General features: G+C 37.9%; 1 protein-coding gene across 1 annotated transcript; it reads left to right on the forward strand.

The window, feature by feature from the left end:
• Window positions 1–1,851: 1,851 nt before the first annotated feature.
• Window positions 1,852–5,690, forward strand: LOC112188280 (probable disease resistance protein At5g66900). The gene is made up of 6 exons (XM_024327374.2): window positions 1,852–1,978; window positions 2,101–2,888; window positions 3,190–3,605; window positions 3,862–4,220; window positions 4,361–4,572; window positions 4,697–5,690. Exons 2-6 carry the CDS (start codon window positions 2,111–2,113, stop codon window positions 5,500–5,502), a joined length of 2,571 nt encoding a protein of 856 aa, XP_024183142.1. The 5' UTR covers window positions 1,852–1,978; window positions 2,101–2,110; the 3' UTR covers window positions 5,503–5,690.
• The last annotated feature ends 7,480 nt before the right edge of the window (window positions 5,691–13,170 follow it).

The raw sequence follows: 13,170 nt of genomic DNA on the forward strand, positions 1-13,170 counted from the left end.
TTTGAATGTAGGTTTTCTGTGTTTACATCTTTGGTCATGTGCTACTATGTAATTTTCTATTGTTTTAAACAGTCGGTGAAAGCAATAATGGTGGCCTTTGAATCGCTTACTTTTTGAACGATTGAAAGATAATTCACCGAAAGTGCTAGATAATTTCCTCTGTCCTAGCTTTTTACTTCTGAATATTTTCTTGGAAAATGAATGCATAGTTTCTTACTAGCAAATTGATCTGCGTGATGCTGTGGTTTTTTTTTTTTTTTTTCAAGTTTCATATATAATAGATGAATATTCATAATCTAATAAACATCGACGCTATTTAGAATATGATTTATTTTGTTGTTAATAATAGATTAGCAACAAATGCAAACAATAATAAACTTTTTACATGATTTATAGAAATTAAGAAATACAAAACAAAATTGTTCTCTCTTAAAAAAAAATTTTAATAAAAATAAAAAGTCAGAACTGTAATTTCAGTCAAAATTCAAGGGCAAAACCATCACTTCACTGTTATATGAACAGTGCATCCAACTTATATATGTATAATAATATAATAGTTGATAGTGTGAAGGAGACTTTTGAGTTTATTTGGAAATTGTCTATGTTTGATTCTGTGATTGACCATGCTGTAATGCGTGAACGCATGATAGTGTGAATAGAAAATGATTGGCAGAACTTGGCAAACTGACATTACATAATACCAAATTAGAATATGGATTCTAGGATGGATGTTGGTGATGTCTTATTCAAGGCGGCAGTCGGTGGAGCAAGGTTTTAAATATCGGTAAAAAGGGAGATATCGGAAATATCGAGGATATATAGGGGATACAGGATAATAAAATGTCGTTTTTGAAAAAAATCAATTTATTAGAAATTAACTACCAACTAACTATAGATAGTTAGAATGTACTGCCGACTAACTATCGCATGCCATCTAAAGGGTACTGCCGACCAAATGATGTATCGAATGGTACTGCCGACCGGAATATATTCTAAAGGGTGGTCTGTTGGAGGGCAGTGGATTGTATAGGTTTGAAGGTGGTTACAGTTGGGCCTTGGTTTGGGCTAGGGTTACCAAATTCATGGGTTGGAGTCTGTTGGGCTTGGGTTCCACATTTTGGGTTAGGGCTACATGCTTGGGTATTTATTTTTGTTTTTATTTTGATAGAATTTCTTTATTTACTAGAGAGAAATTTGTAAGTTTTCAGGCTTGGGAGACAGAATTATTGCTTGTGACTCTAAAGGAAGGGAGTCATCAGGTTCTCAGGATTTCAGAATTGTTGCCAACAGTAGCTGCAGCATCGATGTCATTTAATTCCCCTGGGTATTGTAGACAGTGTTGGAAGTGCTTTATTGGTCTTTAGAAATGTTTGAATTGCTTAGAAGATGCTCTTTTGTCAGTTCCATAAGAGTTGGTCATTTTGTGTAATTTTAGTTGAACTATAAATGAGGTGGCATTTTTAATTAAAAAATTTAAATGATTTAATTGAATATGTTGTAAATAGTTATATATTAATAGACATTCTTGTAATTAGTCAAATGAGATAAGATCTCTCCGATCTCATCTATACTATTATTAAGTGAATAGAGCTTGCTCTCCAAAATTGAATAATTTGACGATTATAACCCTCTAATATTAAAAAACTTTATAAACTGAAATAACCAACATGGATAATAATGTCAAATTAAAAAAATAAAAAAAAATTAAATTCTTTAAAATAAAATAAATAGTAATTATTGTCGTAGAAAACTGCTTTGGTTAAAAAACTACCCACTTCCTTACCCAAAAAAAAAAAGCACCCACACACAGAGTGTGGGCACCTGCTAGTAATCTATATAAGAGAGTTTCTACTCCATACGGGCATCTCATTTTGTACTTCTCATCTCTGTCTTCCTCTCAAGTCTCAACTATCGTCACCTTTGTGTTTTTCAACAAAATCCAGATCTATACCAGATCTACCATATAAAAGTATTTTAGGTTTGGTTTTTAAATTTCTTTTACCGTCTTCCTTACTTCATATTTTTCAAGTAATGTTGTCTGAAGTTTAAATTGAAAACAAGAGAAAAAATCTCTGATTTCAGTATCGGGTTTTCTTATAGATATTCAAGAATGGAGTTTATTGGAGTAGTATTTGTACAGCTGTTTAAGGTCGCTGTGGAACTTGCCAAATCCATGAAGTTTCAACCCATCCTAGGACAGATCGAATCCACTCTAGTCTCTTTGAAACCATTGATCGAAGAGATGGTAGGTCTAAACATGGGTTTGGAACTGAAAAGCCAGGCACTAGATAAGTTACAAGATGAAATCCTGGAGGGCCTAGTTCTTGTCCGCAAGTGCGTCAAGTGCTCCAAGGTCGACTTCCTCAAACGGATAAAATACAAGAAAAAACTTGAGAAATTGGATGAGTTCCTCAAAAGTCTGTTACAGGAACTCAAGGTAGAGGAAACGAGGAACGTAATGTTGAACTTACTTTTGACAAAGGAAACCTCCAAAAAAGTAGATGAAATGGCAAATGATGTGAAGGAGATTTTGCTTGGGACGGAGAAACATGGCGGCCTACTGGAAGAATTGCTACAGGGTGAGGAGGAGAGCTTGCTTTTGATCCGGAAAAACTACGACCAGATTGAACGATCGGAGAAAGAACAGAAGCAGTTCAGAGGGTTGGTCGAGTGGAGTATGGTCAATGTGCCTTCAAAGGATGACTTGCCTCCAATTAATTGGGATGAAGTCAAAGCTTCCACACTTCCCGTTGGATTTGATAAACCTATGGAGGAATTGAAGACAGATCTTCTCAAAAATGGGTTCCAAATGTTGGTTCTGACTGGTCTTCAAGGATCCGGGAAAACCACTTTGGCAAAACACTTTTGTGAAGATAAGGATGTCAAAGGTACTATCTTTTTTTAACATCATTGCATCTTTTTGAATAGATATACTCTCATTGGCTGTACAATAACGTGTCTCATTGGATTCAAAATTTCAATCAAGCTTTCTAGTTGGGCAGAAGGAGAGTGCTTTCAAAGATATGTTTTTCCTTGATCGTATCTTTCAATAGTTACAAAAATAAATTGTATCATTTGTTTAAGGCTTAAGATATATAATGAACTTGTGACTTCACCATTAATTGTAGAAAATTTTCAATGACCATCCAGTGACAGATTTCTTGTATTGTATCATTTGTATGTGGACAGGTACATTCAAGGACAATATCTTCCTTGTCCATGTTTCGAAACAGCTCAGCTGTGGAGATATTGTAAGAAGGATTGTAAGAAAACTAAATAAGTACAAGAAAACCGAGTCACCAGACAACATAGATGACACAGTAATTGCAGTTGAGTGGCTGCAACAATTTCTGAATAAAGCAGGACAAAATCCTATACTGTTAGTCTTGGATGATGTTTGGCCTGGATCGGAATTCCTTCTTAAGAAGTTCAATGAATGCAAAATGTCGAATTGCAAGATTTTGGTGACATCAATTTACAATTTTCCAGGATTTTCTAGCCGATATTATTTTGAACCATTGGATGAATACAACGCAATCATTCTTCTTCAACATTCAGCATCCAGATATAAGCCCGCTTGTTTTACAGATGATTTTGCTAGAAAGGTAATTTTGATGCCAACCATTCTATTCCAACAGTGTACATATTCGTTTTATCTTATCAGGTTGCAATCATATATGCTTACCTTGCTTATAAACTAAAACTATTTTTCTTTTGGTCAAAAGCTCATGAGCTAAAACTAAATTACAGTTAAACCAATGTCTTACTCTTCCATGAAACACCATTGAGAACATTTAGAGAAATCATTTTTGAATCTGCAAACTAAATAATAACCGACTTCAATTGAAATTTTTATTGCAGGTAGTTGAGCGCTGCAGGGGGTTTCCACTCGCCATTGAGGAGGTCGGAAGATCACTAGGTGATCGAGCAACAGAATCCTGGGATAAAAGTCTAAGCAATTGGTATGAAAATTCGACTATTATTGACTCAGAGACTGATTTCTTTGGCTTTCTCCAAAGCAGCAAAGATACCTTGAATGAACAGATGGATACAGTAAAGGAATGTTTCATGGACCTTGGTTCATTTCCTGAAAATCAAAGAATACCTGTTGCTGCCCTCATTGAAATTTGGGCGGTGTTATATAAGCTAGAGGACGCTCCATCCATTTCGAACCTCTACGAGCTCACTAACCAGAGTTTGGCTAATCATATCTTCACAATGTATGCAAGTTTCTACTTAAGTTTCCTTTATTATCGCCTCTAGTTGGTAGTTGGTACTCATAATTTGTTATCACAATATCTATACTGAAGAAGATGATCTCGTCTAAGCGACTTGGTTTTGAATTTTTGATCATAAACAGGAAGGAGAAGATAGATGTCAATGGCTACTACAGTGAACACTTTGTTACCCAGCACTATCTGCTTAGACAGCTGGCCATATATGAAACGGGACAGGACCCAGTAGAACATAGAAAAAGGATGATTATAGATATCTGTGGAAACAATCTTCCCAAGTGGCTGAAGGAACATAAAGATCAACCAGTCAAGGCTCGCCTACTATCTATATCAACTGGTAGTCCCATCTCTCTCTTGAGAAAGTAAATACTACACACACACGTATATGACACTTTGAGTGCACGGTGCACGTTTACATTTAGATACTCCTTCCATTACTCACAATAGGATATTGTTTGTAGATAACAACTTCACAGAGAACTGGCACAACATGCAACTACCAGAGGTTGAAGTTCTAATTTTGAATTTTCATACAAAGGCCTATGCTTTACCTGGATTCGTGAAGACAATGGATAAATTGAAGGTTCTGATAGTCACAAATTATGGTTCCGAACCTGCTGAATTAAGACAATTTCATTTACTGGATAAGTTGTCAGATCTGAAGACAATCAGATTACAGAACATTTCATTAGCTTCCATCAGTAAGAACAGCCTTGCATTGAAGAGTCTACAGAAGATATCTTTATCCAGGTGCAGTATGGCTAAAGCTTTCAGTGCCCGTCGCATACAGATTTCAGATGCATTTCCAAATTTAGTGGAAATTAATATTGATTGTTGCAATGATTTGGAGAAATCGCTTGATAAGTTCTGTAGTCTTACTAGCCTAAAGAAACTCAGTATTACCAACTGTGATCTATCTATGTTATCGGAAGAGATTGGAGAGTTGAAAGATTTAGAATTGCTGAGGCTAAGGTCTTGTAGAGACTTGCACAAGTTGCCAGACTCAATTAGGAAACTCAAAATGCTAGACGTGCTTGACATATCTGATTGCTTGAGCCTAAGGACGTTGCCTGAAGACATTGGTGAAATGAAAAGTTTGAGAAAGCTCGACGTGAGACAGTGCAACGGACTGGAAAAGCTTCCTCAGTCAATTTTGAATCTTAAGCAGTTAGAGGAAGTGCTATGTGATGAAGTGACAGAAAATTTATGGGAGCCCTTCTTAGCCAAACTCAGCATAAAGGTGACCAAAGAAGATATTTCAACCTGAATTGGTTCCAAATGCTTTCAACCGAGGCATGTCTTTCCTCAGGAAATGCTATGTACACTTTGTGATTTGTGATCAGTTCTTCCTTTCTATTTTTCTGTTTTTTGCTTCTAGTGTTTTCTGTAACTAGCTTGAGATATTGCATTCTATAATACTCTAATAAACGTGTTCTAGACATTTTTCCTCTTTGACACTAAACGACATCCGACATCCGACTCTACTTTCGAATTTTTGAAAGGAACTTTCTAATAAGCACTAAAGTTCGGGAAGACTCTGTACTCTCATATATGTATGAGATGTAGTTAGTTACATACTTTGCTTTATGCGTGGGGGTTTTGATCTTTAGAGCTATCAGACTCTGAGGTTGGTAAGCGGTGGATAACCAGACGCAGTACAACCCACACCTAATTGAACATCGGTTTATATCTGTTTTGCACTGCTAGCTGCTCTGTAATTTCTTACTTTTCTTGTTCTCTCACTTCTGTTTATTGTTGGCATTAACAAAGGGTATACTCTGTAGGTCACCTGACTTCATTGAGTCACGTAGATTATTATCTTTTTTCTTTTCCATAATTGTAAGCTCCCCTGTATAAGTTTTACAAAGAATGGCTGGATGATATAAAAGAATGCATGTCCATATGCAGTGTGCCACATATTTCCAAAATAATGTAACGGTTCAAGGCAACAAAAATGATGAGAATTCTATAAACATTCTAAAGTTGACGTCTATACATACGATCATCTGAATCCAATTTTAGGATTTTCGTCTTGTGAGTTGTATAATTCATATTTTAGCTCATTCAGTACCATGACAGATCCAGAGTACCTACCTGAAGTGAGGAAGGACGAAATGCTGCCAGACATATCATTTGGGAATTAAAAAAAAAAAAACCAAAAAATATTGAGAACTAGAAAAACATTGTTTGGTGACATTCATACTTCAGGCCTCAGGGCAACGCACCCATCTGTCAAATTTGAAAGCATTAAGAACACTAGGGGAAAGTCTTATCTTCTCAACTCTTCTCCTCTAGGATTGAATGGCCAAGGTTCGGTGCGTGTAATAAAGACAACTTCAGAGTAGATGTGCATATAATAGTTGGCAGTGTGAAGGAAACACAAAATTTGGAAAAAGTCTATGTTTGATTGTGTGATTGAACTTATTGTAATGCGTGAATGCATGGTAGTGTGAATAAAAAATGACCTCAGAGCGAGAAAATTTGGCACATAAAGACAACTTCAGAGCAGATGTGCATATAATAGTGGGCAGTGTGATTGAACTTATTGTAATACGTGAATGCATGTTAGTGTCACTAGTGTGAATAAAAAATGACTGGTAGAACTTGACAAATTGACGTCCCAGAATACCGTACTAGAAAATGAATTCTGGCACGGCAGTTCGCGATGTCTTACTCAGGGCGGTAGTTGGTGGAGTTATTCTAGATGGTAGTGCTTAATTTAAGCCAATGGTCTAGGGGGGTGGCGGCAAGTGGCTAGCGTGGTGCGCAGGTGAGATTCGTTGAGCACCAAGTTGTTAGTGCAGCGAAGGCAATGGTTGTTGACGATGAAGAACGATGGTCTTAACACACACGCATATATATCAGGGCATTAGATTAACTTTTCGATCATATTTTGACATTTTAATCATTCAGTTTTTAGGTCCTAATGTGTAGATCACTTCTGCCAATTTTCAGCCAAATTGATTATCATTAAGGCATTCAAAACAGCGACTTAAGATTATAAGTATGCACGGTTAAAGTTTGACATATTTGATTAGTTAATTGATTTAATCTAGTTTGATACCTTAACGATGACCGATTTAGCTGAAAATTTGCAGAAATGATCTACACATTATGACGTAAAAACTGAAAGGTTGAGATGTCGAAATGTGAACAAAAAGTTAGTCAAATGCCCTATCCCTATAAAAGACAAAAAAAAAAAAATGGCCACACACACACACACATATATACAGTCCTTCTCAGGTAAGGATATCCTTACCTTAGCTTAGGAACGGATTTCCAGTTTTTGACCACTTTTCGATCACTTATTCACATCTTAACCGTTTAGTTTTTAGGTCTTAATGTATATATTACTTCTACAAATTTTTAGCCAAATTGATGATTGTTAAGGTATTGAACTCGATTAAACCAATAAATGAACCGAATTTGTCGAACCGGAACCGTTCGTGTTCATTACTGTAAATTGCAATTTTGAATGCCTTAACAATCATCAATTTAGCTGAAATTTTACACAGATGATCTATACAATAGGACCTAAGAGCTAAACGTTTAAAATGTGAATATGTGATCAAAAAGTGGTCAAAAACTGGAAATCCGTTCCTAAGGCTAAGGTAAGGACATCCTTAGCCAAGAAGGATGGTGTGTGTGTGTGTGTGTAAAAGGCCCTTTCAATGAGGAAACGGTTGAGATGCTAAAATGTAATCGAAAAGTTAGTCAAATGCCCTATCCCTAGAAAAGACAAAAAAAAAAAGGATCTTTTAGTGGAAGGGCTATATGTGTGTGTGTATTTGGTTGTTTTCTTATCTGATTTTACTTGAGAGTTTAATTTCATATCTATGCACGTTTTTAATCCTTCTTTTTGGATAACTGTAATAATGTTTTCATATGTAAGGCTATCATAATTAATGTGTCCTGTTTCATTACTTAGAACTTGTCTAATTTTGTGAGCAAATAGTTTGGGCAAGCCATTTATGAATTTTTCTTTCCAGAAGGGTTGGTTACTATCATCTCTAAGCATAACTCTAGAAATGAAGACAACTTTATACCATTTAAAATCGCTTAAGGTTGGACACCTAAGATTGCTAAGTTGATCATGGATTCTAGAGGTAATGTGACTAGGTGTGCCTATGAAGTGTTGAATAATTGTGTAAAATAAAGTGTTGACAGCATCAGAAATTCTCATCCTGATGTTTTCATCGAAGATTGGAAGTCTTTCCTCATCATGTTTAACTGCTTGTTTAATGGCTGCTCTAGAATCAGGTGTGAGATGTTTCTCCCACCAAGAATGAAGCATTCCTGTGAATCCTGTGGAGAGAATGTCAACAAGTTCAGGCTGGCTGAAATTATGATTGGTGATATAGTTATTAGCTACCATGGACATTTGATGTAATTTATTTAATATTTCTTGTTCTGATAAATTATCAATGTTCCATTCGTATGTTTGATCGGAGGAGACTGAAAACCGATTACTAGGATATGTACTGGGTTGAATATCTAATGGCAGAGGGCGTTCTGTCCAGTTTTTGAAATTTCTTTTATGTGGGTGAGTTATTTTTTGTATTTGGAGGTCTCTAAATGTTTGATTTATTTTTAAAATCGTACTGGAATCACTATCAGAATGGGAGGAAGATTCTGAAGATGATTCATGGTTATGGATGACTGTAAGTCTACTAGGTTCGGCTTTTAGTTCTTTTAACATCTGTTCAATTTTTTGTGTAGTGGAGATAGGCTTGAGATTGGGTGTATTTATTTCACTAAAGTGAATTAATGGTGTTTCTGATTGTTTTTGGGGTAGAATGCTTACTTTTGAAAAAATGTTATCTACTTTTGTTTCTATTTTGTCTAGTTGATTTCCTATAGTGACTAGGCTTTGGTTTGTATAATTTTTGTTCATGTTCAAGTAAATCCAGAATATGTGTCTGGCCCAAACTCGAGGTTACTTGCTTTAGTTGAAATATGGTTTATATTAGAGATATTCTCGGAGAATCTTAGGAGATATCCAATCAATGTACGATTATGTTTCCATGTACAACTCTATCTCTATGCTTGTAATCCTCTATATAAAGAGACCCCTATTATCAATGAAAGTATGACTCAATTCTCTCCTAATTCAGTTTTCCTTAAACACGTTATCCGCACGAAGCCCTAACCCTGAAACAAATAGCCAAACCCTGATTCAAGAAACTAAAAACCTTGAATCCGAATACAAAACCTTGAAGCCTTTTCTGCCTCCACCTCACACCTTGAAGAACTCGATCCCAGGAGTCCAGAACCGGCGGCCCCACCACAAGAATCGGCCGGAAACCTACCGAACCGGCCACCGGAAGCTCCATACAACTCGCAGAAAATATTCCACCGGTTCACCATCTTCCGGACCTCCAATTTCCACCAAATTTTGGTAGCAGAAGCCTCTCAAGCTAAAGATTCAGGAACTGGAAGAAAAAGCACAAAAACAGGCCTAAAAGTTGGTGAACCGGCCGACTAAATCTTCTACAAAAAACAGGCAGAAAAGAGAAGAAAAGAAAAAAAAACAAAAAAAAGAGGAAAAGAAGGAAGCCCAAAAGCCCTGAAGCCCAGAGGCCCACTGACAAGGCCCACCGCCACGTCAGCTTCCTGGACCCACTGCCACATCAGCACCTAGGGACCCACTGTCGGGTCAGCATCAGGACCCCACTGCCATGTCAACAATGGTCAGCGACCGGTTAACGTCGGTTGACCGATTCATGTCAACGTTCCGGTGACTTTTCAGGCAACTTTCTGGCCACTTTCCCGCCATTTTTCAGGCCAATTTTTCCGGCAACATTTTCCGGCCACCTATTTAAATGTATTTTTTACTAAAAGTTCCCATTTTTTTAGTTTTTATTCAATTTCTCTTCTTTCCCTCGGGGACTTGCAACATCCCTTCTTCTACCCCCCTTTCTTCATCATAGGGGAGACCAAATTAAGCCGAACTGTGGGGGTTCGTGCTTCTCCAAGCTTGGAGCTTGTAGAGTCCTCCAAACTTAGAGTTTGTTGAGATAAAACGATTGATTGCAAACATCATTGTTTTGATCTAATCCAACCCCTCTTGGAATCGAATTTATTGGAAGCAACTACGCTCGGAAATTCCTACTTTCTTGGAAGCGACTACACTCAGAAATTTTATTTGTTTTCGTGGTAGCCTTTTTCGCTCCGAAACTAACCCTAATTTCTTGTTCTCTTTCAGGATGAGTAACCTGAACAAATTGGACTTTGCTCCATTGAGAACAACTGGCTCTGAATATCACAGGTGGGTTCGTGATGTCCGTCAGCATCTCAAGGCCGATGGAATCCTGGATACGATTCTTGAGTCTAGCCAGGACGTGCTAACTGTTGAGCAAGCTCAAGCTTTGGAAGCAAATAGAGCAGCCTTAGAGGCAAATAAGGCTAAATCCATCATCCTAATGACTCGTCATATGGATGATTCGCTCAAGTACGAGTGTATGAATGAAGAAGACCCCAGAAGGTTGTGGGTCTCACTAAAAGAAAGATTTGGCAACGTCCGTGACTCCTTGCTTCCTGACCTAGAAGTGAGATGGCATAGCCTCCGCTTCTGTGATTTCAAGTCAGTTCTTGACTACAACTAGGAAGCACTTCGCATTAAATCCTTAATGGAATTTTGTGGTAAAGAGATCACAGATGCGATGTTGATTAAGAAGACTCTCTCTACCTTCCCCGTCTCTGCATTGATGGTTGCTAAGAACTATCAAATCAATGTTGTTGCAAGACAGATCACAAGGTTTCATGAGCTCATGGGAGCTATGAATGTCGCTGAAAAGCATGACAACATCCTTGTGAAGAACTATAATTCGAGAACCGTGGAAATTAATAGAGCATATTCCGGAATCTAATTATAGTCGCGCCCCTAAGAGAAGGCGCCAAGAGCGAAACCCTAATCTTAGGGATACTTTTGGACGTTCTGGTCCATATAATCGCTCTACTTGGGAAGGTAACAGCTAAAATAGGCGAACACGGAACCGAAGAGGTAAACGTGGAAAGAGAGAGGGAGGCAATGCCTCTGGCCATGTTGGTGGCGTCACCAACACTAAGAGCCATCTAAATGACGCTTTCAAAGCGCCTCAATCAATGGAGTTTGAGCAAAGAGTTGTATGTTCTCGATGTGGAGTGTTTCATCATTGGGCACACATTTGTTGAGCTCGTGAAGAACTAGTCACCGCCTACAAAGCATATTGTGAAGCAAGAGAAGCTCACTATGTGGAACAAGAAGATCAAGAAGATGATCTAGAGTGAAGGGTTGAAGACTACAAATCTGGCTGAGATTAATTGATCACCAATTTTGTTTAAGTCTTTATTTTTCCAAGAGATGTAATAGGCAATTGCCATATACTTTGTAGTAAATGTCAATGGCTTAGTCTTTCTTGAAAGTAGGCTCACCAAAAGTAAGTGTGATGTCTAGGAAGGTTATGAGATTAGTAAATGTCAGTGGTACTTAAGCGAGCCTTGCTCCACCGACATCTCTTTACTCACCTGGTCACATTTAATTTGGAATTACCAAAATACGTTAGACGACTACCATTGTTTTGCATTAGCTAGCATTTTGGATTAGATTTTCTTTGGTTAAAGTGACAATGATGTAACTTCGTTGGCTTATGAATAAAATTTCGAGTTCTTTTCATTATGACTCAATTTTGATTATGAGCATATTACTTTTGTGACTATGATGGCTGGGTCATCAATATTAATTCAAGGACGTGGAATAGCCCAAGTTTCCCCTGCCAAATGGCACCTTGATTACTGTCACAAAAACTCTTTACAATCTTAGGGCTAATCGTACCCTATGAATAGTCAACGGATTCCATGCGAAACGCATGTAGAGAACGGAAATGAGTTCCTTTACAATACCTCTAATAATTGTGAACAAAAGCTCATCTTAGAGAAGTTTATGTGTCTCTCTAGTGGACTCTATGTCACTGTTCGAGCTATTAAATCCAATAAAGTTATGAGAGAAGATCTCTTGGATTTAGACACATATTAGCTTTGTCACGACAGGATAGGTCATCTTAATCATGATATGATGATCCATCTACTAAAGACTTCACATGGACATCCTTTCTCTCGAGCGACATGAAGCATGAATCAAAAGTTGATTCCTGGACTAAGTGTGACCAACGTTGCTGCCTACGGCACCGCCTCCGTCCACCACCAGCCTAGGGCTGGCGCAGTCCCTATCCATAACATCATGGATGGCGTCCATCATGGTGATGGTGCCCCAGGTGATGCTGCAATCACCAACTTGCTTCAAAATAGCGTTTCAGAAGCTCAGGCCTAACCAAAATTCTCATTGGTTGCTTCTAAAGCCTCTCGCTCGTTTTACAAAGCCCGTTCCTTAGGGAAATTAGGACTGAGACCGTCCTATGCAAAGGATATGAAAATACTCATTATGTTCTTACATAGAATCCGTAGGGATTCTGTGTACTAGTTCAACCAACTTGCAGACGCTTAAAAATTTCACTATGTTGGTTGACACGCAAACGTGCTGGTCACGTGTTGTGCCATTTTCCATCTATAAATGCTGCTTATGCTCCACTCCTAGCATATATCATATGACAATGAGCTCACTTCCCAAATCATCCTATTCAGTCAATTGGATTTGACTATGCTAAAGAGTTTATATCGAAAGACTTTCGATGGATATTGCAATGGGACTGATGTTGGACATCATATTCCCATGTACACACCCAAATAGTCTTGCGGAAACGACTACGATGGTAGTCCAGACATTGGTAATGCGCACCAATCTCCTTATATCCGCTTGGGGTGATGCAACATCGCATGCAGCTATGCTAATTCGTCTACGACCCGCCGCCACTCAATGTACCTCTGCGTTACAGCTAGTGACTGGGTACAAGTATCGTACTTACGCATATTTGAGTGAGCCATTTATGTGCCAATTGCG

This window comes from Rosa chinensis, chromosome 1 (genome assembly GCF_002994745.2).
Source record: "Rosa chinensis cultivar Old Blush chromosome 1, RchiOBHm-V2, whole genome shotgun sequence".
NCBI classification, from domain to species: Eukaryota; Viridiplantae; Streptophyta; class Magnoliopsida; order Rosales; family Rosaceae; genus Rosa; species Rosa chinensis.